Source organism: Capronia epimyces (genome assembly GCF_000585565.1).
Source record: "Capronia epimyces CBS 606.96 chromosome Unknown aczIQ-supercont1.10, whole genome shotgun sequence".
Lineage (NCBI taxonomy): Eukaryota > Fungi > Ascomycota > Eurotiomycetes > Chaetothyriales > Herpotrichiellaceae > Capronia > Capronia epimyces.
The window spans coordinates 268,621-295,368 of NW_006912913.1; the positions used below are offsets into that span (position 1 = coordinate 268,621).

General features: G+C 52.4%; 9 protein-coding genes across 9 annotated transcripts; 5 read left to right on the plus strand and 4 right to left on the minus strand.

The window, feature by feature from the left end:
- Positions 1-304: 304 nt before the first annotated feature.
- On the minus strand, positions 305-604 carry A1O3_09638 (uncharacterized protein; the record flags this gene model as incomplete). The annotated part of the gene is made up of 1 exon (XM_007739732.1): positions 305-604. The coding sequence occupies exon 1, from the start codon at positions 509-511 to the stop codon at positions 305-307; it is 207 nt and encodes a 68-aa protein (XP_007737922.1). The 5' UTR covers positions 512-604.
- Positions 605-1,596: 992 nt separating this feature from the next.
- A1O3_09639 (uncharacterized protein) lies at positions 1,597-2,807 on the minus strand (the record flags this gene model as incomplete). Its single annotated transcript, XM_007739733.1, has 2 exons — positions 1,597-2,527; positions 2,593-2,807. 2 exons carry the CDS (start codon positions 2,805-2,807, stop codon positions 1,597-1,599), a joined length of 1,146 nt encoding a protein of 381 aa, XP_007737923.1.
- Positions 2,808-5,641: 2,834 nt separating this feature from the next.
- Positions 5,642-8,757, minus strand: A1O3_09640 (uncharacterized protein; the record flags this gene model as incomplete). Its single annotated transcript, XM_007739734.1, has 3 exons — positions 5,642-8,244; positions 8,296-8,566; positions 8,623-8,757. 3 exons carry the CDS (start codon positions 8,755-8,757, stop codon positions 5,642-5,644), a joined length of 3,009 nt encoding a protein of 1,002 aa, XP_007737924.1.
- A 1,712-nt stretch (positions 8,758-10,469) lies between these two features.
- Positions 10,470-13,725, minus strand: A1O3_09641 (CAMK/CAMKL/KIN1 protein kinase; the record flags this gene model as incomplete). The annotated part of the gene is made up of 2 exons (XM_007739735.1): positions 10,470-12,478; positions 12,528-13,725. 2 exons carry the CDS (start codon positions 13,723-13,725, stop codon positions 10,470-10,472), a joined length of 3,207 nt encoding a protein of 1,068 aa, XP_007737925.1.
- Positions 13,726-14,606: 881 nt separating this feature from the next.
- On the plus strand, positions 14,607-16,836 carry A1O3_09642 (uncharacterized protein; the record flags this gene model as incomplete). Its single annotated transcript, XM_007739736.1, has 2 exons — positions 14,607-14,812; positions 14,868-16,836. The coding sequence occupies 2 exons, from the start codon at positions 14,607-14,609 to the stop codon at positions 16,834-16,836; spliced, it is 2,175 nt and encodes a 724-aa protein (XP_007737926.1).
- Positions 16,837-17,152: 316 nt separating this feature from the next.
- On the plus strand, positions 17,153-18,391 carry A1O3_09643 (uncharacterized protein; the record flags this gene model as incomplete). The annotated part of the gene is made up of 1 exon (XM_007739737.1): positions 17,153-18,391. One exon carries the CDS (start codon positions 17,153-17,155, stop codon positions 18,389-18,391), a length of 1,239 nt encoding a protein of 412 aa, XP_007737927.1.
- Positions 18,392-19,151: 760 nt separating this feature from the next.
- Positions 19,152-22,965, plus strand: A1O3_09644 (uncharacterized protein; the record flags this gene model as incomplete). Its single annotated transcript, XM_007739738.1, has 2 exons — positions 19,152-19,439; positions 19,495-22,965. The coding sequence occupies 2 exons, from the start codon at positions 19,152-19,154 to the stop codon at positions 22,963-22,965; spliced, it is 3,759 nt and encodes a 1,252-aa protein (XP_007737928.1).
- Positions 22,966-23,335: 370 nt separating this feature from the next.
- A1O3_09645 (methylene-fatty-acyl-phospholipid synthase) lies at positions 23,336-24,067 on the plus strand (the record flags this gene model as incomplete). The annotated part of the gene is made up of 3 exons (XM_007739739.1): positions 23,336-23,420; positions 23,484-23,523; positions 23,632-24,067. 3 exons carry the CDS (start codon positions 23,336-23,338, stop codon positions 24,065-24,067), a joined length of 561 nt encoding a protein of 186 aa, XP_007737929.1.
- Positions 24,068-24,894: 827 nt separating this feature from the next.
- On the plus strand, positions 24,895-26,565 carry A1O3_09646 (uncharacterized protein; the record flags this gene model as incomplete). Its single annotated transcript, XM_007739740.1, has 4 exons — positions 24,895-24,967; positions 25,035-25,153; positions 25,208-25,361; positions 25,418-26,565. 4 exons carry the CDS (start codon positions 24,895-24,897, stop codon positions 26,563-26,565), a joined length of 1,494 nt encoding a protein of 497 aa, XP_007737930.1.
- Between the last annotated feature and the right edge of the window lie 183 nt (positions 26,566-26,748).

Sequence of the window (26,748 nt, forward strand, 5' to 3'; positions counted from 1 at the left end):
TCTCTTGTGTTCTACCTTGCTTTTCTGCCTTCGCTTCTCTGCCTTGACATGCGGTTCAGATTGATTGCCAATACGCAACACAACCCAGTCTGTCGGTTGTTCCGAACCTTTGATATCCTGTATGACATCCGCGGCTTGAAAGCGCCCATGCAGCCCCCCCAGTGTCCTGTCTCAGCGAGGTCCCTTGAATTTACTGCTCACAGACCGCTTCCTTTAAGTCGAAGCTGAAAGCCCTTTCGCTTATCTCAGAGGACTTGTGCCATGTTTCATCCCCCCAAAGCACACATTCCCTTTGACGTCTGGGTCACCTCCTCATTCTGGCCGAGCAATCTGCCCCTGGGGTTCGGCAACGTTTCTTTCTTAGTTGAGCTTGAAACTGTTGCTTCCATGCCTCCCAGTCATCGCGACTGGGATCTTCTCTCACAGACACCTTCCTGTCCGGTGAATCCGAACCAGTGGCATGCGTCCCCTGGCACCGCCTACCAGGCAGGTACGCCGTCTTCGCAGACATCTGGACCACCTCCTCGGCGGAGCTGTGCTTCTGGACATCGTGCTGGAGTAGGGGCGGAGTGAGTACAATGTACTGAGGCTGTGGAGAAAATGATTTTCCATTGGAGATGGCCTTGGTGGTGGCAGAGTGCGAAAGCCTCTGATCAATATCTTCACTTCGCTGCCGAAGCTGTTGTGTTGCAAGATGAGGCATCCCAGCCACCATTTTATCGCACAATGTCCACATCAGCAACAAGATGGCGACGAGCTGGAGGTTTGAAGGGAAAGGCCTGGTTGGTCTCATTGTCGCGTCGGAGGGTTTCTGTCTGGTGCACTCTCGACAAGATGATGCTTGATAGACTGCAGTTGTTTCGCACCACGACTCGTAGGAATAAAAATGTGTTCTTTGCTTGGAGTAGTTACAGAGACCTGGACATGTCTCTTTCTTATGTGAAGGCTGGACTGACGCTCGGATCCCACGAGTACCAGCCACCCTAAAAGGTTGAAGCCTGAAACGGAAGTGACAGATGTCAACGCAAGGCTGTGGATCAGGGGCATTGAAACCCCCGAGGAATTATTACTGTACGGCAACACTGGACTGGCTACCGACCCGTCTGGACAGCAAGAGCCAGATTACCAGCTGAGGAGCACGACAAATTTCGTCTTGAATATGAATGCTTTGCGAAGCCCAAGTGATACTCCAGGGCTGATGTTCTCCGCCGCTTCCCAGGCAGACCATACATTAATTATACTATACATTATATTTCACCCCCCTTACTCGGACTCCGGTTCATCAGGACTGATCGTCACGCAATTTCACCCTGACGGTCTCCCTAATGCTGGCTGAATCATGCCGATGAAATTCCCACCTGGCCCTCCTAGTCTTTCAACAAGAGGCCTCGACGGCTGGCCAAAGGAAGTCCAATCTTAGATGCCTCCCTTTTGAGACAAATGTTTCTTTGGTCAGAAAGACGCGAAATATCACTGTGTAAGGGCGACCCAATCTTGAGAATATTTAATGGAATTCCAGGTCATGCCATGCATGATTTTACAGGGCTCAGGAACTAAGCATTCACATTGGGATGCCTCTGAAACATTCGGCAAACACTACACCCACGTGGTCGGCTGCTGTGAACCCTGAGTCTGCCTGCTGTCTCCGACATTCCCGGCTGCAGTGCCAGACCGCTGTCTCGCCTGCGTCTGCTGCTGACTTCCCGAACTCCCACCGCCGCCTAAACCTCGCTTCATCATTCTCCCCAGGATGCCCACCATCTCTGCTGCGTCTTCGAAGGAGTCGTCATCCATGCCTTCCTGTGCCTCGTAGACGTGGCGGATGCTCGTCCTGGCCATGCGACGGGACTGTTCCGGGTCATGCAAACAATCATAGATGTATGCGACAAACTCGACCTTGACCGAGAGGCGGATCGGATGGGAGCCAGGCAGCAGACGCTCAGCAAGCTCGTTGGCCTCGCGGAACGCCTCGGTTGCGTAGGATCGGTAATCGTGTAGGGGCAGGAGGAAGACGGCGTTGTCACCACCGTTGGTTGAACCGTTCGTGTAGGGATGTGCAGCCGGGCCGGGAAGACCGGGAGGCGTACGTGTCACGCCGCCCAGTGCCCCGCCCAGGCTGATTGCCGGCGACCGCTGACGGCCACTGATGGGAGAACGAACGGCTGGTTCTGTTGGAGAGGTCTTGGAAGAGAGTCTCGGTGACAAAGGGTCAGGGAAGAGAGAGTAAGAGCCGGATTTCGAACGATTGATTCGGTCGTTGACAGGCGGATCGTTGTGAAAGAGAACGAAAATGTGGTAGAAAGAGGCCTTGAGTTTATAAGACAAGACGCGAAGCTCGACATAATTGCCCACCATGGGAAGTACATATTGCTCCACCATAACGAGCCCTTCACGGGCCAGCCATAGGATATGATGGACGAGATGTCTCGCTTTCGGGTCACGAACAGGATCTAGACGCTTCGCTCTGCGTGTACGAAGAAGCTTTTCTGCCAGAATCACCGAGAGACCAAGGACACGGAAAAGAAAGCTGGCAGAGTCGTGAGCAGTTAGCCTGGGATTGAGGTCTTGAGTGTCAAGCCGCTGTTCTCTCACCTTGAAAGATAATTGTTCTCCCTAGTAGTAACTTTTGCAAAATAACCAAGAAACTTTTGATCCACTTCCGAGGAGGCCATCCAAAAAGAGTGCAAAGGAGGGTCGTCTGACGGCTGCCACTGTCGAGACAGATACGTCAGTTCAATGAAAGCTTGTTTCCATGGTTTTTGCGCAGAAGGTGAGGACTCGGAGGGGCCGGGATAAACTGTATCCATGCTGTGCACCAGGGGTATCGAGCCTTGTTCGAATCACGGTATAAGACACGACCGCAAGAGTCACTGGTGCATCAACGGGGCCCTTGGATAATTGAAGCTGAATGATTGATATGCTGCAGCACTAAATGGCTGAGCCGTATCCATCTGAAATCCGTCGACTCGAGCCCAGCCTGAGTCCGCTGTGGAAAGGTAAATGTGCCAACGAGAAGCATAGAACAAGGGTAGTGGTGAAATGAATATGGTTTGTGGAACTTCAATAATGGCACGGTGCAATTTACCTCTAACCGCCCGACTTCAAATTTGGCGCCTGCAAAACCACTCCGCCCCAGAACCGAGTTTCCGCAGTAAAGTTGGACGAATGCGTAGCTGCCCTTGTCCCTTTGCCGAGTTTTGCTTGTGCCGATCGAAGATAGACAGCCGCCGGAGAGGTATGTTTAGACAGCCCCTTCAAGAGAGATTGTTCGACGTTTTATGCGCAGTCTGCGGTCGCGGAAGGTGAAACTGATCGTCTGCGACGAAGCTATTGCTCAAGTGAACGACGCCGCCTTCTCTCGGTGGACTGAGCGAATGAACCTTGCAGGGTATCTCGTGTTGGTACAGATGGTACAGATTGCAATGAGAGATTCAGAGTTTTGGTGCGGCGGAGCCAATGGATTAATATTAAGTATTTCGATGCGCTGTTGTTACAGAAGGTACCAAGGGAAGAAGGAGACCGCGAATTTGAAAAAGGATTGGGCAGGACAGCTGTGAAGAACGATGGAGCTGTGCTCAGGTGTTGGGTATCTGTTCCAAGTGTCAGCTGGAGGAGGATACATCTCGGCATGACGTGCGTTGTCTGGGGAATCTTAGGTAGGAACCAGCGTACCGTGGGATTGGTGCGGTAGAGACCAGAACAGGAACAAAAACGCCTATTCGACCAGCACCGTATTATCGTGGCCAATGGACGTGGGACAGGTAGAGCCGGCCGGGATTGCGGTCGCAGAAGATCTGGAAATGAGGCTGTAGGGTACCGCTTGTTCTGGTCTGACGCATGGTGGTATCATCAGGTGAACGACCGGCGGGCAGGTGTTCTTGAGACAGGGTCCAATGGTTGTTCAACACTGCCCACGCCGCATATCAGTAGGAAGGTTCGGTGACTTGACCGGGCAGGACAGAGATATGGCTCCGGGGCTGCCCAGGTGGTCAGATTCCGATCTTGTCAAAGAACACGGGCCCGACTGGACAGCAGAGGGAGGTTCTTAGGCGCTAGGCTCTAGGCTAAGATTCTCAATGAACGGCGAAGGACGATTCGTGAACAGTGCGAAGGCATGGAAGAGGAACCGAAAAGCACGAGTGTGAGTGTGAGGGTGGGTGTCGGTTTGACCTAAATCGAAAACAAGTCAAGTGTGATGGACGGCCGCGGCAGAGACGACAAGAGAATGCATGACGGCAATGCTAGAGACTGATGGGCCGGCTCCTCAAGACAAGCAGCTGAGCGGTGCACAAAGCAAAAAGAAGGATGGACGACGGTGAGCAAAAGCCGGTGAGACGAGAGGCTGAGAGCAAGTGGGTGCTGGAAGAGCTGCAAGAAAGATGGATCGGCGAGAACCAAGCTGCAAAACGTGCCAACGCATCAAAGCGCGTGCCCCTGGTTGGCAATCCGGGTAGCGTGTCGACCAGCGCCGGTTCAAGGATTAGGGACCAGGGTGTGAATTAATACCTGGTAGGTAATTGCTACGGAGTACCACTACGGAGTATGTGTAGTATGTACTGATCCATACCTACGGAGGACAGTACTGGTCTGTCCTAATTTGGATCCGTGAGGTCGGGTAGGTACCTAGGTACCCATGCGGTGCCATGTATCCGTAGTGTGGTTTGTCGCTTGGGCACATATCCACACAGTACGTATGTATTCCCATTCGTATACCTAGGTACCCTACAGTACCGAGTACAGCTCGCACATGTTGTGTAGGACCCAGGGAAAGGTATATTAGGCTCCCTTCACAGTGGATTTGATACATAGCAAGGGACACTGTAAGCAATAGCAAGAACTTGCTAATCTAGCTGCCGCCTGGTCTTGTCATTGTCTGTGAAAGCTCTGGCTGGCTGCCAACCACTGCCGCGGCTACTGTACACCACTGACTACCTAAGTGATACCTCCTGGGTAGGAAGATCCTCCTCGATGCCATGTATACCGGAGTGTCTCTGCAGATTCGCATGCCGCCTCTATCTCGACGGCAGGACTGGCATTCGCCCTCCTTCAAGTGCCTTTTATAGAGGAGGCAGAAGAGCACCTCACAAAAGCATACCGCCTCATTCTTCTTCCACCTTTAGCCGGCAGTAAACGAATACCCTCTTCTCCATATGAATACTTCTCTCCAAACTAATGCTTCCCACTGCACGCAAGACGCATCCATGGCCCCCGCCCCTTTCTCGGGGCCAGGCCTATCTTTCTCCCCAGCTTTCCATATTGTTTTCACTCGGCTGGATCTGGTTTCAGCCAGGAATTGCCGGGAATACAGCATGTCGAAACGAACAGGTCTAGATGATAGGGTCCCTTATGCAGGCAAGGTGGGCTCCCATGGGGATCATCGCTCCCGCATAGGTGACCCACGTCATTGATACCAAGATTGCCAGGGGTGCCCTTATTGTCTTTCAGTAGCCGTGACCGAAATACTTGCTGAGGACGTACCTGGCCATCGTCGTGACGATCGAGTCCAACTGAGAGCTCCATACGTGAAGAACGCGAGGCTGCACGCTGTCATTGCTCATGGCGCGATCAAGAGCGTATCTTTTCAGCGGGGGGAATCGTGGGAAATTCGATGTGAGACCGTGGGTGAAGCACCGCCCATTCATCATTTGGCATCTTCAGCGCCTCCTTCGATCTGCCCATATGCTGGCCCTTGCGGTGGTCCATTCATCGAAGGTCCATGACCCGGTTGCATCGGAGCATGCATCTTCTGCGGCATCTGTCCATAACCACTGCTCATGGTCCTGTGTTGCAAGGCATAACCTTGATGTTGGTTCGATCTATATTGATGTGTGTTGCCGTAGTTATCACGTGGTAAAGCCATCTGTTGCTGCGGATAAGCCGATGGGCCTCCTTGATTCGACATGCTGTACATCATGTTGGGAGCCGCTGGGTGGCCTTGTTGCGATCCTTGTTGCATCATCATAGGAGCCCCGCGACCAGGGCTGGAGTAGCCTCCATTCTGCTGAGGATAGACGTGACCAGGATTGGGGGAATACATCGGCATTTGATGGCCGAACTGTTGAGGAACAGCCATATACGGTCCATTCGAAGGTTGTTGAACCATCATCGGCGGGCCCACCTGGCCCGCCTGCGCATGCATCATCCCTGGGGTGCCTGTAAAAGGTCGCCCCTGCATCGGTATCTGTCCAGTTGGCGTGCCAAAGTACGGTTGTTGCTGATATGCCAACTGAGCAGGGTGCATCATGGGGGAAGCATAAGCAGATGCTTGTCGAGATGGTATACTGGGGGAAGGGTAGACGCTAGGGTTCGCAGTACCAAATTGCATTCGGTGGTTGCCATCGTCGTACTGATGAGGATATTGATGCGGTCCAGCGTGCATGGCGTGCTGTGGCGCTGCAATATGTGAGAGATTCGCAGGGGTATTCGGAATCGTAACTCCTTGTCCAGGAAATGGAACGTGATGACTTGACCCGGAACGGCTCTGTGCAGGCGAGATGACAGGCATAGTATGCTGTTCGAAAGCTTCTTCATACGTCTTCTGATCATTCTCTGCCTTGACTGTCCATCTCGGTCCTGCCTGGAACGCATGCGGGATTCCACCATTGGGACTGTAGTCCTTGTGTATCTCGTCGGTCTTTGCTGTTCCTTGGGTGGGCTTTGGCGCAAATTCTTCTTTCATCCGACTGATTGGGTTGAAGTAGTCGGCAATAGATGGCCGTTCAGATGCAGGCTTAGGCTTGCGGTTGCCAAAGACTAGAGAAGGACTGGCCATTCTCGAGATAGATCCCCGGCGAGTCGAGCCAGGGCTAGAAGGAGTACCAACGCTGGGATTAAAACTAGCGGCAGTAGGTCGGAACTCTGAAGCTTTCACATTCAGGTTAAATTTACCCGAAATACCGGAGGTTGGGGTGTGTAAGTTCGATCGTTGTGGGCTCGTCAATCCGCCTTGGTCGGCCATGGGTCCAGTCGGAGGCACCCGGCCCTCAATGATGGGTATCGGAGCAGGAATGTGGTGAGGTTGAGTTCCCTTACGATCTGGCTGGTGAGAGCCAAATCTTGGGGGATATGTAGCATTATTATTTCGAGCTGGAAACGCAGCCGGTTGCTGTTGGCTCCCGGGTCGATCTGACCGCCCGTTTTGTGGAAACGCTCCACGACCACGGTTGAAGACCTGCCTGTCGGGGACGGTAGGTGGAGGCTGTGCAATGTCGGGTTTGCGAGCAACATTGTTCGTCGCTGGTGCCGATGAAACGTCGACAGCTGCCGGACCTGAATCTGCATGCTCCTTCTGCGCCTTTTCGACAATGGCCTCTTGTTTCGCTGGATCTTTAGCAAGAATTCCAATGAGATCGTTTGGTATGGGTGTCTTCAACTTGAACGTCTTCGAGAAGCGAAGTAATTCATTCAATTTGGCTGTCCGATCTTGGTTTTGCTGAGCTTTCCTTCTTTCTGCAACTCGTTGCTTCTCGAGGTCGGCAAACTGACGGAACTGATTGAGGACTTTTACCTCCACGTTTTCGGTTGTGCCCTGAGAGACAGCCTTGTTAGCAGATTTGGATTCTGCCTCTGAAGCATCCGCTGTGGCAGTGGAATTCCCAGTAGGTCGCACCGAGTTTGCACCGTCTTGGTCTGCAGTAGTTCTGTCAGTTGCAATAGACTGTGTTTTTCCTGTCGCGGGTACTCCTTCTTTTCCATGTTTTGCATTCTGGACAGAAGGTTTTGGATCGGGTGCGGATAGTTGTGCGGAAATAATTGCAGGGTCGACAGGGACACCGGGAATAGTCACTTGCCCAGTCGGTGCTCGTCTTGCTGGCGGGGTGTATTTGTTCGGCCCCCCAACTGATAGGGAAGGAAAAGCGCTGTCATCTCGACGAACACCACTGTATTTCTCCTCCTCGTCATCGCCGTCATTCTCCAGCGCCTGACCACGTTCTTCACGAACATGGGGATTTGCAGAGGCTGCGCCTTCAATCTCTCTTGCGATTCTCTCAGCTTCGGCTTCTCGGCGTTTGTACGAGGGCGAGTTTCGGTCGATGACAGTAGTATAGAGATTCTCGTCATAGGTGCTCCTAGCACCAAAGAGTTGTGAGTTCACGGTAAATTGGTCCCAACTCCCTGTGTTCCCAGACTCGAGTGAAAGGTCGGCTGTGTCTGGCCCTTCGGGAACCCATTTTTGGAGTGCGCGCTCTCCGCGGAGCTGGTTGCCTGAGATGTCGGCATCGGTCTGGAATCCTGAAGAAATACCTGTACGGCAAAGGTTAGGCAAGAATATAGGGTGGTGGGATTGCAGCAGACCATTCACAGGCTTTGAATTCTCGGGAGGAGAAAATTCAGAAACGAGCATGTCGGCTATGTCTTTCACATCAAAGTTCATTGCATGCTCGGGACTCGAGCCAACCAAGGCCGCTTCCCGAGTCGCAGTTCCGTTCACCTGCCCTCCAGCCGCAGGTTGTAGCTTCCGAACCATCTTCAATGCAATCTTGGAGTTGGCGGGATTTAGAGTCGAACCAGCCAACAAGCCTTCGAATCTCTCTCCGGATTTCACGGTAACAACGATGTTTAAACCCTACCACCGGTGTCAGTCAACGTGGTCCGAAATTGCAAGGCGCATGTGAACCGTACGATGGCCGCCCCAAATAAATACACCAGCCTCTCATGTGCTTGTTTATCATTTATTCCCGCCTCTTTTGGCATAGCCGACCTCGTATGATTTGAACTTCTGGCTTGAAAGGAGTTGCCATTTTGCTGGACAGCCATGGGCCCCCGCTGCGAAATTGAATTCGAAGAAGGGCCCCAGGCCTTCTGAGTACTCGGGCGCCTAAGATGGGTGTCAGTACGTAGCTCTCCAAGCTTTACGCGGTGTATAGAACCCATATGATGGAAACTGGATATGGGAATATGTTCTGATTGTTGCTGGGAGAATTTAGGGGTTGTGGGAGGAAATTAGAAATAAGACTTACCGTGAAACGTTGTCAACAGGGCTTTGCTTGCGCCCTGCATCCACAGTCTTCGCGTTACCGGCAGTTCTCATAGTCGTCCTCGGCAGACCATTATTGTGTTGCTGGGCGTGGTTGTTGAGCAGGGTGCCGGAGGAGTGTGTAGAGTTAGCAGTGACGCTGGCGGCAGAGGCCATTAGCTGCAGTTGATTGCTGGCAAGGTCACACAAGAGGCTCGGGAGAGCTGAATCGACGGGTCCAGCCAGTCAGACTGCGCTCTGATGCGACCGGCGGAATGTCTGGGGCAAGAAGGGTGGACAGTGGTGACTCGTCGACGTCTGTGTGGAGGACGGAGGGCACGAGCCTCTCTCTACACGACAGTCGAAGGTGCCCGAGCGAGGTGACGGAAAGAGTCAGCGGTATTGCGGGACAGGGATTCCTCAACACAAGCACGGGAAAAAGAAAGGGAGTGACAGGCAAGGTGGACTGGCAAGCCTGACCTTGAGGATTCGAGGAGAAAGCAGCAGTAAAAAAGGTTGCAAAAGGAAGAATTGTGGGAGGGTTGTTAGATGAAAATGGACGAGAGAGGAAGAGGAGTACATATTAGGAGGAGGTTCGCTGGATTGCGGTTAGGTCTGGCGCAGGTAAGGTAGGCAGGCAGTTGGTGGCCCTGGGGATGAAGGTGAAAGCTGGAGACTGGTGATGGCATGACCGATTCGCCGAGATTGCTACTCTACTGCTGCTGTTACTGCTGCTGTTTCTACTGTTACTACAACTACCACTGTGTATGTTACTGTCTCTCCTCTGCCTACGCCTACAAGCTCTAGACAGCAATGCAAATACAACAATGAGCAGCACCAGCAGCCTCTCGTAAAGTTGACAGCAGCACTTCACAGGGGCCAAGGCCGGTGCAGGGCTGGTCGGGCAAACGCAGGCAACTTAATAGGACTATTCCGGGACCTACCACTTGCAGTACCAATAACGAATCCGGATATCCAGCCGCGTTGCTCTGCTGGATAAGTCCGAAAAGTTAGAACGACCAATTTCGCGTCATTTTATGATTTCCTGCAATTCTTGATCAACAACCGTGCGATATACACACTGGAGAGGAGACCCGCCATCTATGGACTTCAGATCTTCTCCCGAATGCCTCAGTCAACCACCCTTCCCCCCGGCCCGATGTGTCAGAACATCAACCACCGAGTCTTCCCACCACTGAAGGACCTGAAAACCCTACCTGCGTTGCCCGTCCCTGGCAAAAGAAAAGGACCCTGGTCTTCAAAATTCGACCCACTGCGTTACCAGGTCGTTCCGACTCGCTAAGTTACAATCATAGACGCACTTCGCAATCCAGGCTTGCATTATTGCTTGCTCCTAACTAACGGTGGCAGTCGCCTCTCCCGACGGCCCCGTATTCCCCGTAACGCCAACCGCAAATCGGTCTCGTTCACGTTCTTGACGCAATCCCCGCTGGAAAAAAAAGGGCGAAGCCTGAGACCCGTAGAAAATACCATACCATCCGTCAAGTTCACATCACAATCTCAAAGAGTTGAGAATTGCCGAAGTCATAGATCGGTACTGATTCATTCCACCCTGCACCTTTTTGAATTGAATGCCGTGGAGTGAAAGAAGGGGAATCTTCACAATGCTGATCTCAAACCTGAGCACGAGTCGCTCACCAGTATCGTCCTGGACCCGCGTCCGTGTAGCTCCGCCATCATGAATCTGGTCACCGGTGTGGCGGGCTTGTTGCAAATATTCCTCTGATCCCTCAGAGTTCGACACAAAGCTCTGATCGGGTTGTCTCCTCCTCGTATGATGTCGGCTGAGTCGATCGTCCTTCACGTCTTCTCTCTCTTTCCCCCGGAAAGCTGCCCCGAAAGAGATTCTTCTCTGATGCCCTGATATGGCCCGCCCACTCTTCTCCTCATCCAGGCCAGCACTGGGTTCTTTGACGCCTTCCAGATTGATGCTTGGTGCATGTCTACAGGAAAACCCGCCTTTGATCACAGTATACTGTACACCAAGCTGGTTCAAAACTCGTATGATATCGTGCCTGATAAACTCTGGAGGCTTGCTGCTTGTTGTGGCAGTCGAGAACAGTCCTTTGAGCGAAGCTGGCTTCGAAATCTCCGTGCTAGGAGTGTCAGGAAGCGCAGGTGTATCGAGGGTATCTGTCCCGTCTCGCATGTCCGCATCAGTCTCTTCAGGAACATTGGCATGTCGATCTCGTCGCTCTTCATGTCGTCTTCGCCGAGCCTGGATGCTCTCTTGTCGAGCGTGTCCAAGGGACTTCGTCCGATTAGTGGTAGGAGCGCGCATGTTCACGAGCGGGCTGGTATTTGAAGCAGGCCTGTCGCTAAGCTCAACGCCCCTCCCGGATTTACCTGCGTTGACGCTCGATTGATCTGATCCGCTGGTGTGTGGTGCCTCAGGCGCAAGTGACGGCGAATCATTTCCTGAGACGCCACGATGAAGAAGCCGACGTGGCCGATAGTCTGCTGAATTGACGCTGGTCGATCGTCCCAGGAGCTTGCCAGCTTTGGAGAATCCACCGCTGGCACTGAGAAGGCCGTCATGCTGAGGTTGGCTTCCTCCTGCATGATGGGTTGACGGACTCGGGTCTCTTCTTCGAGAACGTCGGACAGAAAAGGACTTTCTTGGGGCAATTGCTGAATCTTGTGGTGGTTGAATGTTGAGAGCCGGTGGTGGTTGTGGCCGCTCCACATCGCGTTCGCGATAGCGTCTTGTGCTGAATCTTCTGAGGAGGCCAATGGCTGTGCCATCTCTCTTTGCGGGCTGGTCGGGAGGTGGAATCGCAGTCGGCGACGTTGCAATCGAGCCCGGTTTCCTTTCAGGAATGTCAAGGTTCTTCATAGCATGCACCACCTCATCTTCACCGTTCGTTCGAGCACGGGGGCGTGCCCTACCACCCGTAGCTTTTTCACCGGGCATTTCTGGTGCGAAGGTGTTAGTATGCGCTGCCTCCGGTGGTGGGAGGCCAGGGAGTTTGAGCGGTGGATCCTCAGGAGTGACAGGCATGGCCAGAGCACCAGGATTCTGCTCTCTTCGTTCTCGGTCGCGCTTCTCTCGCGCCAAGTAGTAGATTGAAACTAGCGGGCTGTAAGCATTGAGGGCGTCGTAACTACGAATCGCCTCGGTAGACGGAGTCGATAGGCCTTCCCTGCTCATCGAATTTCGACGTTTGTAGAAGTCGAAAACTCCGCGTTTTTTCTCACTGTTGGTGGAGGTGTGGCTGAACTCTTCCTTGGTGGATCTGCGGACAGCATTCTGGTAGTCCTCTGACTCAATGATCCGGGTCAATTGCTCTGTGATGTACGCTGAAGAACCGAAGTCGAACCCTTGCATTTTATCAATAACGTCAGAATCCAAAGGCAATTGGAGCGGCTCTCTAGGGAGAAGGTAATTATCAGGAGGACCATTGAACCCTTTTGTCATCCACGGATGGTTCATAATTTCTTGTAGGCTGGCGCGGTCTCGGGGATCGACCACTAACATTCGGGATATGATGCTTTTGCATTCTAGACAGTGTTAGCAATGTAATCTAGAAGAAAATCATAGAAGTCGTACCCGCCGTCAGCCACTGGGGATAGTCCACTACGCCTCGTTTGATCTTGGCGTGTAACTGAGGCATGCTCTGGTCGTCAAAGGGAACCTTGCCACAGACAAGAACGTAAAGGACTATCCCAAAACTCCACACGTCGACTTCAGGCCCGGTATATTGACGGGCCTGCAGTAACTCCGGGGCAGCAAAATACAAACTTCCGCAGAAGGTTTTCAGCAGAGACCGTGGTGAGTAGAGGTTGCTCAAGCCAAAATCAATGATTTTGATGTCGCCGGTTTTGCTGATAAGAATGTTTTCGATCTTCAGGTCTCGGTGCACAATACTGTTCCGGTGGCAGTAATCTAAAGCACTGGCGATTTGACGAGCAAACTTCCTTGCTTGCTTTTCTTTGAGCCTTCCATGAGCGATGATGTAATCGAGCATTTGGCCGCCGTTGACGTACTCGAAAAGCATATACCAGTGGTAATTCGTTCTCTGGACATCGATCATGCCACAAATATAAGGGTGAGAAAGCAAAGACACCATGGCAGCCTCTCTTGCTGTTCGGATCTCTTTGGATCGATCGGCCCGTTCATCTTTTGCACTTCCGTGGTCTTCAGCTGTTTGCCTCGGAACAATCTTGATTGCTGCTGTCTCTCCCGTCTCTATGTTCTTCGCAAGCTTGACCTTTCCCATACTGCCTTGGCCTATTGTCTTTCCTAGCGTCCAAGTCCCTGTTTGCGCAGTAATTGATGTGCGTCTACGACCAACAGTGGGGTATACCTGGGAAGGAAGTCTCTCAGTTTGCGACGGAGGGCTAGTTGGAGGGTGAGCCGATGTTCCGTTTACTATCGCCGCAGTTGTCGCAGTCAACTCCTGACTTGCACGTCGCGACCCCGGACGAGAGGATGTTCTTCCGTGAGACATTGGTTCTCCCTCGTAGTCCCTTCGCCTTTCGCGAGAACTTCGGCGTGAGGAGGGCGTTCGTGCCATGTTGCTCTGTTCCATGTCTCGGCGGGCAACATTCGCAAGCACTGCAGGGCTCGCTGGAGGAGGGGCTTCGTAGGACCGTGATCCTGATCGATTGTGGCTAGGTCTTTGGTTTGTTGAGTGTGCCCTCGATGGTAGTGCAGGCGAGACAGGAGTATACGATGGCGTAGGGTTGCGGTTAGAAGAATGACGCCGCACCATGGATGGCGACTGTTGCGAAGCGGTTGTAGCCATTTATCCAGCGGTACCAGAATGTCGTTGTTGGTTTGCAAGACAGGTGTTACGTTTGCAGCAGGAATGTGGTGTCTTACAACACACACGGACAATGGGAGTCGTTCAGCTCTTCAGCCGTGGGCTTTGCAGCCGCAAGGCTTCGCGTTCACGCGATGCTCAATGCTGAAGTGGCTCTCGCGCTGTCTGGCAAGGGTATCAGGAACCGTATGAGTGATCAGATTTGATGCTACCGACAGTAGTCTTGAGGATAGAGGCATCGGTCATTGTCAGCGGGTGACAACCAAGGAGGCGAGGTGACAGTCGGGCGAAGGGCGGGTCAGTGAATCACCGTGTCGGGACAAATGAGATTGGAGACCTGGGCAATCAAATGGCCTTGTGTACACGGATGCGTTGTATCAATGAAAGGCCTAGTTCGCACGCGCCGATGTTGGGCATTCTTACGAATGAACTGTTTGTTGTTTGACAAGCGCAGGCACAGGCATTCCGTACAGCTGACAAGTGCAGGTTCAGATAGCGAGGCATTTACGGGGTTAGCTCCAACGCCTTCGGGGCCTATCGACGTTGTACGTCGCCTTGATAGGCGGGTATATAGGTACCTAAGCACCAATCCGCTAATTCGAGCTCGATTCGAAGCTTCAAGGTGGCATCTAGCCCCCATCATTCGCCTTATTGCCAGCCATCGGTGTTGGACAGACTCAAGTTTGGTTGTCAGTCAACTTCAGGTTTTATGGTCGTTGTATTAAGCACTCTGCAAAAAGCATTGAAAGTTTACCCCGACACCAGCCTCTCAGTCTACATTTCCATGGCAGAAGTTTGCACCGCACCAATGCAACCTGCTCCTCGGTGTGCTTTGCATTTGCAACTTCGCATGCGTTCTTGGGATGGCGTCCAAGCGCTCTCGACAGGCCTTCGAAGCCGATCTTCAAAACAAGACTTCCCCCTTCGTCGCGTACGGAACCCCCTTACCACCTACAGATGAACAATCAAGAGATGACGGATCTTTTGTGCCAATTTGGAAACAAGAAGCCACCGATGAACAAGGGAGGAAACGCTTGCATGGCGCCTTCACTGGAGGCTTCAGCGCTGGGTGAGCTTGCAGAATATAACACTTGAAAACACCATAGCTAATATGGAGGACATAGGTACTTCAACACGGTAGGCTCTAAGGAAGGCTGGACCCCTTCTTCGTTTGTTTCTTCGAGACAGAATCGGTTGAAAGATGCCCAAAAACCTACCCAGAGACCCGAGGACTTCATGGACGAGGAGGACTTGCGAGAGGCAGAAGAGTCGCGGGCCTTGAACATCTCGAATGAGTTCGCGGGTTTTGGCACTGAGCATGATCCCGTTCGCAAGACGGCCACCATCGGCCTTTTTCGACCTTTGGACGAGACTATTGGCTCAAAGTTACTCAAGAGAATGGGATGGAGAGAGGGCCAAGGAATAGGGCCTCGTGTGAGGAGAGTAGCCAACTTGGGTGATGACGAAGACGAGCCTGGTGAGAAGCACCTCTTCGCCCCAGAAGATGTTCGTGTAGTCTCCTATGAAAGGAAAACGGACTACAAAGGCTTAGGATATGAGAAGGTGCTGTCGAATGCCCGAGAGCCAACGACTAAACCCCTCGTAGGGCAGGAGGATAGCTCTACCCGTGGTGAATCTCCTGATGAGGATGCATTTGGGCCGCGCCTCGGAAGTTCAAGGAAACACGTACAACGAAGCAAGAAGAGTGGTATTGGGGTCGGTGTTCTCAATGACGATGGATCTGATGACGAGGACCCTTACTCCATGGGGCCCAAAATATCTTACCACAGAGTCATAGGAGGTGACAAAAAGTCGAAGACTAAACCAAAGAACCCTGTGAGCTCTCCGAATCCTCTGCTAAAGACCAAACCTACATTTATCTCGAAAAAGCTGGCGGAGTTGAAGGGCGCCCTGAGGAGATGCCATGATGGCCGGTTACCCCTAGAAGGATTTGTTTTAGCCGACCAGTTGGGTATTATGACTATCCAGGACGACAAGTACCGACCGCCCGAAGTCCCCGTTGGATGGAAGTCGTCTGTCTTGAAGGAAACCATCACCAACTCTGGGCCGCCTACTGTTTCAAGTGCTGAGGCTGCCAGAGCTTCGACTCTGACTGCCAAATCTCGGGCTAGCATCTTGGGAGAGTCACAACTGCCTGGAAAGTCCGTGTTTGATTTCTTGACGCCTGCTGCCCGCGACAAGCTTGCCGCTGCGTCAGGTCGACAAGACCTCCCTACAGCAGGAAGCGAAGCACGTCCCAAGGGATTTGAAAGCCCTAAATCTACACCGTTAACCGCACAGAGTCTTGTCCCTCATCTTGCTCCAGATGTGGCGCTCCAAGCGCTTCATCGTGGCACTAACGGTTGGATGCCGTATGCTGAAGATGAGAAGAAGCGGAATAGATACCGTATCTATCTTGAGATCCAAGCTGGTCTCAGGAAAACTGCAGAACGCGACGAACTCCCTGCCCGTGCAGAGGGAATGACGCAAGATGACTGGGTGATAGAAATGCATGAGTTTGCCCGAGCCGCCGAGGTCTTTAAACCCATCAGCGGCCTGATGGCCAGCCGCTTCACCTCTTCTTCGTCTCTGCCAGAAGGTCAAAATGGTGACTTGAGCAACGACACGAAGGAATCCTTGTTTGTCCGGTCGAATGCCAAACCCGAGGATCCGGCTGAGTCCGCCGCCAAAATGGGTATGTTTGGTCCAATGACTAGGTCGGTGTCAAGTTTCTCTCCCACCAGGCTTCTTTGCAAGAGATTCAATGTTCCTCTACCGGACCACACCGCTTCTGCAGTCCCTAGCGCGAGGACAGATATGGCATTTTCCGGGAAAGAACATACCCCTGGGGCAACTCAACAGTCCCGCTCCTTCATGTCAGTGGGCGGCCAAACCGTGCCAAGTGACGTTGACAATGTTCAGAGAGCAGAGCGCAATGTTCAGAGCTCAAAGACAGAAACGGGTGAATTGGGTCTGGAGGTGCCAATGGGACCTGCTGTGATCCAACCAGACCGGAACGAAGCATTGGAGCAGGAAAGACCTGGGCAAGCTGTATTTAAAGCTATATTCGGGAGTGATGATGAGGATGATTAGGAGGATGTAGTAATATATGCCCTCTTCGCATGATGTTCTGTAGAGACTTCACGCACATGGACGTGGACGGGAAGCTTGAGGCTAGTCTAAAAAGTGGTAAGGCTGAGCACAAAGGAGGGAAGAATCGAGCCGGCATTGAAATAGCCGATTATAGGGGTTAGCCGCATCTAGGTAAATTTGTTGGTGGTTTTGTACTGTCAGGCCAGATTTCACTAAACAAAATGTACGCATACTCCTTGCTTATTTATTACGTTCAACTCACTGACCTATGCTACTGGAATTGTCGCCCACTCTAGTTGTGTCGTTGTGAGCAAGGATGGCGCGCCGAAAACAGATCGCTCCCATGCAACGCATCAATTCTGGCGAGATTATGCGTACCCCCTCAGACGAACCCGAGAAAAGCGCAGTCTACCACAATGGACATGTCGCGAAGACCGCCGCCTCAAGGAAGAGGGCGCATTCCCAGACCCAGCAATCACATCCCGGGCTTCTGGCCCTCATCATTTGTGTCTCCGGGATCTATGCCTCCTTCCTGACCTGGGGACTACTTCAAGAGCGCATAACGACCACACCGTACCCTGCCGACGACTCTGCGCAGGCGCAACAAGAATACTTTCGCTTCCCTATCGTGCTTAACACGATCCAGGCTCTTTTCGCATTCACAAGCGGAAGCCTGTATCTGCTTTACAAGACTAGGTCCTTCAGGATCCTGCCCTCAACCGCCGCCCTCGGACCGCTGCTCCTGGTAACACTGACCACTACCCTCGCTTCGCCCTTCGGCTATGCCTCGCTCGCACACGTCGACTACCTCACCTTCGTCCTCGCCAAATCCTGCAAGCTCCTCCCGGTCATGGCCTTGCACGTCACGCTATTCCGGAGGCATTACCCCCTCTCGAAATATATGGTCGTGCTTGCTGTCACCAGCGGCGTTGCATTGTTCACACTCTACCACCCCCCAAAGCCGGGCAAGGAGCGAAGGACACAATCCTCAAGCACGTACGGCCTGACACTGCTAGGAATAAATTTACTCCTTGATGGTCTCACAAACACCGTGCAAGATCATATCTTTCAGTCTCCACACCGCTACGGGAAGACTTCCGGGCCTCAGATGATGGTTGTATTGAATTTACTTGGGACGCTGCTCATGACCGTGTATCTTGTCGTGACACCATATCTTCCTGAATCGCTGCTTCCTGCCTTCGCGCAGCCAAATGAAACCCATGAACTGGCCAACGCCCTGTCCTTTTTCGCCCGTCATCCCGCAGTGTTTCACGACGTTCTTGGTTTTGCGGCGTGCGGTGCCATTGGGCAGCTCTTTATCTATGCGACTCTTGAACGATTCTCGAGCTTGCTTCTCGTCACAGTAACAGTGACGCGCAAGATGCTTACCATGGTTCTCAGCGTTGTTTGGTTCGGAAAAAGCATCAGCCATGGACAGTGGATCGGCGTGGCTCTTGTGTTTGGCGGAATTGCCGCCGAGGCGTATATACAGCACAGAGAGAAAAGGGAGAAAGAACAGCGGAAGCGGCAACTAGAGAGTCAAAAAAAAACATAGATGTCGGACAAACACAACGCAAATGTTAACTGGGATGAAATATAAACACCACGTCGAAAAGCGATTAGACTCTAATATCAAGGCCAAGCTTCCCTTGTCATCCTTCATGATATTAGCCTGAGACTACCTTGCCCCCATGACTGAGCCTTGACAGCACTCACTTCGTGCTTTGTATAAACGTGCTCGGCTGGCTGCAAACGCAAGCAGACTCAGTAAAGAGAGGTTCACTGAAGTTAGATAGAAGCGCCCGCAAGCTATACAGAGCAGCTGCATTGATTCAAGAGCATTGCCAGTCAATTTTCTTCTCGGGAAAGTATCATCACCGTAGTAGCGATGTCTTGACCCTTGTGTATCCTTTTACCAGGAAATAATATCCATCGAAAACGACGCTCCATGAGCTCAGGAAACATACCTAGGTAGTGGTAGAATTTTGGTAAGACTTCGACCTGAGAGAAATGTAGATGGAACAATAGCAGCTTACTGAAGAATAAGCAATGGGCACGTTCTCAGGGAAAAGTGGTGCAACAGCAACAGCTGAGAGTAGCAAGTCTAAATCAGGCAACTGCGCCGGCCTGACGTTGTATAACGCGGTTAGTTAATTAGTCGCTGCTGGTTTAAGTGAGATATAGTATTACTGTTTGCCTGGCTCTATGTCTTCCTGCGTACTCCGTATACGCATGCGAGTATCAGTTCTCTCGAACACCGCTTGACGGGTATTTCGCGCCTCTGCCGTCATCCACTCACAAGATGCCTAGCTGTCATGGATCGGTACCCGGGGGACTATGTTCTGCATAACTTGCCCCTACTCCTTCTCTCAGGGTTAGATGCAGGAGGACGCGAGACCGACACTGATACTTCAGGAAGAACAAATGCTTTTCTACGAGAGGGAGGCTTCAGAATCAAAGTGGACGTTCCAGCTGTCAAAGGACCCCTTGCAGAGAAACTACTCCAGTCCTTCTGCACACAGGATGCCAGAGATGCGCCATGGCATTCCCAGTCGCTAGCCGCTCGAAATGGGAAGGTTTTTCAGATTGCAACTGTTGGCCGGGTAAGTCATACGTCCTTTCAACTGTTCAGGAGTTGGCTGCTGATTTGGGATTAAGGTATACACTCTTCCTCCCCGCAAGGCACCACCTCCGCCGTACTCTCCCCGTTTGTCGGCCACTGTTGCAAATGGAAGCCCTCCTCTACCGCTCGTTCTCCATTCTCCGTTGTCGCCCCTGACGCCCAGCTCGCCGTTGTACCCTGACGGCATCGTCTCTCCTCTATGGATCACCAAACATCAGTCCCGGCTGCCTTGCGCACTTGTGACCTTCTTCTCTCTCTGCTCCGACCCCAAGATAAGCTCCCTGGAGGACAACAGGCTGAAATCTGAGATCAATAACGTCCGAACCGTGCTCTCGTCGACGAATTACAGGACTAAACTTATCCTTGTTCTGCTCGGCGACGATGACACCAACCCTTCTGAGGTCGAAGATCGCTGCAACAACATCCGACGTGCTACGGGACTTGACTCAAAAAGCACTTACTTCCTCCCTTATGACGCCTCGTTGGCCGAGGTGGAAGAGCTTGTTGGTTCTGTTCTCTCATACCTTCATCTTCTCTGTGTAGACCATTATCGCGACCTTTCGAAGCATGCCCGTCGAAAGCGTAATAGAAACGTTGTTCCTCAGCCTACGGTTCAGCCAGGCACTTCCAGCATATTACCATTACAAGGTTGGAACGTCCGATACGAATTCAAACTGGGCGTATTTGCCGAATTCCGACAAGAAATGGATGCAGCCTGTCGAAGCTACGAGACTGCTTATGAAAGCCTGTTCGGTCCCGAAGTGATAGAGGCCATTGCTGTTTGGAGCCCTCGGTTCAATGAAGCACGGTTACTTGCTGACATCATCGCCCTTCGCATTATCAGGTGTCTTCTCTGGACAGATCAAGGTACTACAGCAGTGCGGTCTTGGATCAGTCACAGGGATAGGGTCAAAGACTTGGTGAATCGCAAAGGCAGGGGTACAGACAACTATGGCTGGGAAGCGTGGCAGTCTACTTGGACGAAGGTCATGGCAGATTTACTCTCCAAATCAGGCTACCCCCCTTTGAACGTCAAGAATCCTGAAGCCACAGGCATGGTTCCCATTTTCGCTCCAGCTAACAAGTCTCTTCCGGCCGGAGAGGCGACCACTCCATGGGAGCAGATGCACCATGAAGGATATTGGCTGGATATCTCTAGAAGGTGCGTAAGTGATCGTCGGAAGTGGGCAGTACAGATCCCCGCCGAGGACAGGCTATCCCCAGGCCGTTTACCAGCCTCCATGGCTGCAAGCAAGTCGCATCTTTACGACGCATACATGGCGCTCGAGCCATATCGGGAAGTACCGACAGATGGGAGTGTCGGGTACAATTATGTGGAAGAAATCGTCAATACCTTGAGTGCCGCCATTGGTCACTTCGCAAGGCGAGGCCAACTACGTAAGGTCGAAATCTTGGAACTTCAGATGGGTCTAGAACAGATCAGTACACGATCGTGGGCGAAGGCCGTTGCGACACTGCAGCCTCTGTGGACAGGTCAAAACTGGAGGCGTGCCGGGTGGTGGAAGCTACTCCAACATCTCGGCTGGGCTCTCCTGGACTGTGCGGTCAATACCAAAGACCACACTCTTCTGATCCAGCTTCTCTGGGAACTTTCGAACAGCGTGTTCGAGACGAAACCGGGCATCAATTACGACTTGCGCCTTGCTTTGAAGGCCTTGGCTCCTAACCATCCTCACCCGCTGGTGGCGATAGATATTGACGAAGCATTATCACCACTCGTACCATCATTCGCATTTGCAACTCACAATGTGTTTGTCGGAGAACCATTGGAGTGCCAGCTATCCTTAAAATCCCGAGCGCGGACGGGATTATCACCTGTCCAACTCACCGAAGTCAAGGTTGTCTTTGAAGGTAGTCTGAAACCTGTCTACTTGGTTGCGCGAAAAGGTGCACCCCCAGAGGATGGCTCGTCCCTTGCTCACTTGGTTGATGTCAACCTGGAAGAATCGACATCCACTGCTACGCCGGCGAACAAAAGATCTTCTGCCGGGACAATTGCCTCAGTGACTGGTGATGTTGATTTAGCAATACCTCCGCACTGCATCAGAATCTTCCGGTTTCGCGTTGTGCCACGCGAAGCAGGGGAGATATCAATCGCATCCATCACGCTGCTCCTCACCGACGAGAAGTTTACCCTTGCAGTCACCTCCTCGGATTTTGAACACTCGACACCACATTGGTGGGAGGCCAAGGGTGGCACTCCAGTTCCCCGCCTGCTCGGGCAGGAACTGAACGCATTCAACAAGATCGATGTAAAGCCAAAACTACCGAGATTACAAATTGAAACACCGGGACTTCGACGGTCATATTACACCAATGAATCCATCCAGATCGACGTTGACATGCTCAATGGAGAAGACGAAGATGCCATTGTATCTATCGAGGCGCGAATGATCAGTCCAGTGGAAGGAGCGGCGCAAATTGGGTGGGCTGCGCCAGGGTCGGATGAGGTCCCAGGAGCCGCTTCCGGTGTCGGCATCTTGACATTGCCGTCTCGGGACCTAGGGACGCTCGCAGTTTCCGGCAGAAGCCTTGTCTCAATACGTGTTACGGATACCACCATCGCGGTAGATCACCAAGTTGAAATAATCGCAAGGTATTGTCTCGTGTCAGAGCCCGAGACAATTCTGACAAAGACCTTGGCCGTTGATGTCAGCGTTGTCCGACCCTTCGAAGCCAACTACGATTTTGTGCCCCGTCTGGATACGGATGCGTGGCCGAGTTTCTTCGAGGCACCTCCGCCAGATACTGAATCTGCAAGTGCTTTGGGACTGCGGTATCAGTATTCTGTAGCTGCGAGCATCTGTTCCTTTGCAGCAGAGCCTCTGGTGATCGAAGCGATTCTTCTGACTGCAACCAAGATTGTAGGAGGGGCAATATGTTCAACAAGTACAGGCATCGTACGAAAGCAGACGGAAACAGCAGCTACCAAAACAGAAGCCACCATCTCTTCGGCGATCCTACCAGATCAGACCGAAACCTTTGACTTTGACCTAGCCGTCCAGAAGTTGACGCTGGGCGATCGGCACACAGTCGGAATAGATCTCGCGCTCGAAATTGGTTGGCGTCGGCAGGGTTCAGAGAAGGTCAACACCACGTTGCTTGAAGTGCCGAGACTCGTGGCACCGATGGCTGAGCCTCGCGTTCTGCTTACAACTGCAGAAACTGGTCTAGGCTCTTTGGAGTTTCAGGCCAAACGTCTGGACTTTACGATTGAAAATCCGAGCATGCATTTCCTCACATTCAACGTAGCGATGGAAGCTAGTGAAGACTTTGCTTTCAGTGGACCAAAGGCATGCGCCCTCAGCCTCGTCCCTATCAGTCGGCACACATTGACCTACCAGATACTACCGAACAAGAAAGACCAGTGGATTGGAGTGCATCTAAAAGTGGTTGACGCATATTTTGGACAGACGTTGACGGTCCTCCCCGGCGGGGATGGGGTCAAGGTTGATAAGAAGGGTAGTGTTTTCTTCAAGGTCTAGGTCTAGGTCTAGGCCTAGGTCTAGGTCTTGTGGTTGTATATTGAACATTAAACTCGGGTCTCGACGTCGTCTGCAAGTGGCAGGGGAATGAGCACATCTGTCACCATGAGATATGTGCTGCAACAACAGTATGGCGGGTGTTAAGAGTGCATGTACTACCTACGTATAGTGGTGTTGAGTGAGTCTCCGTCAGATACGCCTCGACTTCTCGATGCACGTCATTGCCAAGAGTGCCAGTGCCGGCGCGCCGGTCAAGCTCCGACTTGAATTTCAATCGAAGTTTTGCAAAGCTCAGACAGGCGCGTCGTCAATTAGGATTGAACCATTGACAGTCTGAACGGCAAGCTTGCGTGACCAATTTGACACGACCATGGAAAAGCTTCAAACCCTCATTGCCAGCGTGACTGGAAAGGAGAAAGTCGGGTTCCTGGATACCTCGACGGAATCACTTTATGGTACTTTGCCTCCTGGACACCCGTGGCGCCGTGGTGCTGTGGCAGGAATCTGACCAGACACAGTCGCAGCAGCAGCCATAGCCTTCAACCCTATCTTCTGGAAGTAAGTCGATTCCCGGATGCAGAAGGCTGACAACACTGACCATGGCAGCATCGTGGCTCGGCTAGGTACGAAACCCTCAACTTGTAATGAGGGCTCGCTTAACGCAAGACTAGAGTACTCTACCCACTTCTTGACCAAGATCTTCCGCTCTCCGTATTATGGTTGTTATGCATTGGCAGTGACTATCTTCTCACTCGGTATCCTACGCGACTCTCTGTACAAATCCGCGCTTGACGACCAGCCGCTCTACCAGCCCTTGCACCAGCCAGCACTCGGCGTGATCCTATTCCTTATCGGCAACACCCTGGTCCTGTCAAGTATGTGGGCGTTGGGGGTAACGGGCACCTATCTCGGCGATTACTTCGGGATCTTAATGGACACCAAGGTAGAAGGTTTTCCCTTCAACGTCACCGGAGCGCCTATGTACTGGGGCAGCACCCTGTCCTTCCTGGGTACTGCCTTGTACACAGGTCGAACCGCTGGTGTGTTGCTCACTCTGGAGGTTTTCGTCATGTACCTCATCGCACTACGATTTGAAGAGTAAGCCTCGCACAACGAGCTGGTGTCATTGGTAGAGAGGCTCGCTAACCGTTTTCCAGCCCATTCACTGCCGAGATTTATGCGAAGAAAGAATCGAGGCCTGTTACTCGTTCCATGACACGGCCAAAGGATCGCAAGAAGGCGTAAAATGGCCAAAAGCCGACAGAAGATAGCAAGGTTGTCTGCCTGGTTCAAGGGAGCACGATTTTCTGTTGTGGCTAGGCACCGGGGGGCATTGGTCGTCCAAAAGCGGAATTCACCACCTGCGGCGATGGCAGAAAGCATTTCGACGTGCATAGCGGAGGCGTCAGGGGGGAAGCGCGTGTGTACACAAAGACAAACATTAGCGCTGTTTCAACACAGGCTCGTAACTTGCAATGAATTGAAATTGAATACGTCTCATTCTCATCCGTCAACTGCCGCGCTCGCCTTTCCTAGTGTTATGACGAGGCTGAGGTGAAGCCTCGCCGAAAAGCGAAATTGCTTGGTATTGCGTAGGTTGGTGGTGCTCGAGTCAGGCCAATCCAGCCTCCAGCCGCCATTTTGCCGGTTGCATGACTCGACCATCGTTTGCGCGCCTTGCAGGTCTTCCACCCAGGACTTTGACCACCGATCATATTGTTCCAACTCACTGCTTCCACCTTCAGACTATTGTATTATGCTGTCTCAAGCAAGCAGAATCACCAGCTGTACTTGGATCTTTGTATCGGCACACAACGCAGTTCTTTAACCCCGTTTTTCCCTCCCACCGCAACCTGCTCCCTGCTCGCTGAACACACCTCTCGACACTTCACTCCGCGAAGCCTTTCCTTGACCCCGTCCAGCGCCATTATGCCGCCGCAACATGTAGAAATCGCGGAGACGATTGCGGCCCTGAAGCGCACCCTTCGCCGAGAGAAAGAAGGTATTGCCCACCATCCTCTTCCGGCCACACTACACGACGTTTGGACTGACTTGCCGGCCACCACCAGCTCCTTCGGACCAGCCCATTTCCTCCGCGACCAATAGAGGCAATAAATTGAAACGCGGCGCAAGCTACGTTCACGCAGGTGCTCTACCATACCCACATGGCCCCGACGGGTATAAGCAGGTGGGTGCATGGATGCGAAGCGGGGTGAGGACGAGAAGCTCACAAAATCTACAGAAGATTGAACATGCGGGCTATACCCGCTATATCCTCGAGCGGAATCCACGGCGGTACAACGAGTACGGGGACGAATTGGATGACAGCGAAAGCGATACAGAGGCAGACGCAGATGCCGAGGACGAGAACCCTTACAGCGGCGTTCGAATCGAAGGTATGAGGGTGATTTCTCATCAGCCTGTTGACTGGTTGCTGACTAGACTTATGTAGAGTTGTTATGTCCTCTGAAACACCCTGCCGAACTCGCGACACACCCTACCTTGTCTCTCCCATTTCTTGACAGCGCCCTCCCCAATCTGGTGAAATCGACTGAAGAAACACTCCGAGAGGAGAGAGCCAATCTTTGGCGAGCCAAAAATCTGAACAGACGTTTCATGGGCGATGAGTCCTGGATGCCTCTTGAGAGTGTAGAGGGACCCGAAGATTGGGACATGTTTGAACCCAAACCGAAGTTGCCCCTGGAGCAGCATGCAAACAAGAAGCGAAAACGAGGAGTCCAACACGAAACCTCCCAAAATGGCATAAACGGGCACGGCCATGCTGTTGAAGATGAGCCCAGTGGTACCAAAACTCTGGACGCGCACATTTCAAATCAGCCAGGGCTGGAAGGAATTCAATCCCAGGAGGCAAGTGGAAACAACAGAGAGCTGGGAATATCTGCTCAGGAGCAGGCGGACGCGACAACAGAGACTCCACCGTCCACAAATGGAGCTCATGTCACTGGAAATCATACCTCTTCGCAAAGCGACATTGTGGAAGAGCCACGACTTGAGCATGCCAAGGGATCCAAAGATGAAACGTCTGAGACGATGGACCTCCACGCAGACGAACAAGGCGATGCTGACGATGAAGGATATACACAACCAACCCGGAGAATCACGCGAGCGCTTGCTGCTGAGCACAATACATCCACCGCAGCAACTCCTCCGTCGTCACCCGACTCGACTGCCTCTTCCATTGACTCCTCCCTGCTTCGAGCCGACCCTTTATTCTTGCTTCCTCCCACACTAGCGACCAATCAGCGGGTTCCTCCTATTCTATCGCGCCTTGGACTGCCCGTGGAAGAGTTTATGGAGACTCGCCGACTGTTGATGTTGTTCATTCAAAAGCAAGAAGAGAGTGTGCGCGCATACGAAGCCGTTCTGGGCAAACTGACCAAAGCTAAGAGGATGCGCGAGAAGCTCTGGGAATGGTGCAGGACGGAAGGCCATGTAGGCGAACTGTCGGATGGGGAGGATTGGATCGACGCCGAAGCATGGGGTCTGGCACCCGACGACCTTAAGAAGGGTAAAGACGAAGAAGACGTGGAGGGCCAGGAAGATACCGGCAGGAAGGGCAAGAGGAGAAGGCGAGATTAGAAGTCTAAAAACAGAGCACAGAAGAAAGGAGCATTCATGATTGCGAAGCAGAAGGGCTTCGGCTTATGACATAATGTACAGGAATCTCATTTCATTGAAACATCCGGCATTTGGCTGGTCCTTTGCACGTCTCTGCTCTCGCCTGTGACAGCCGCAATACAAAGATGACGGCCCTTTGAAGCT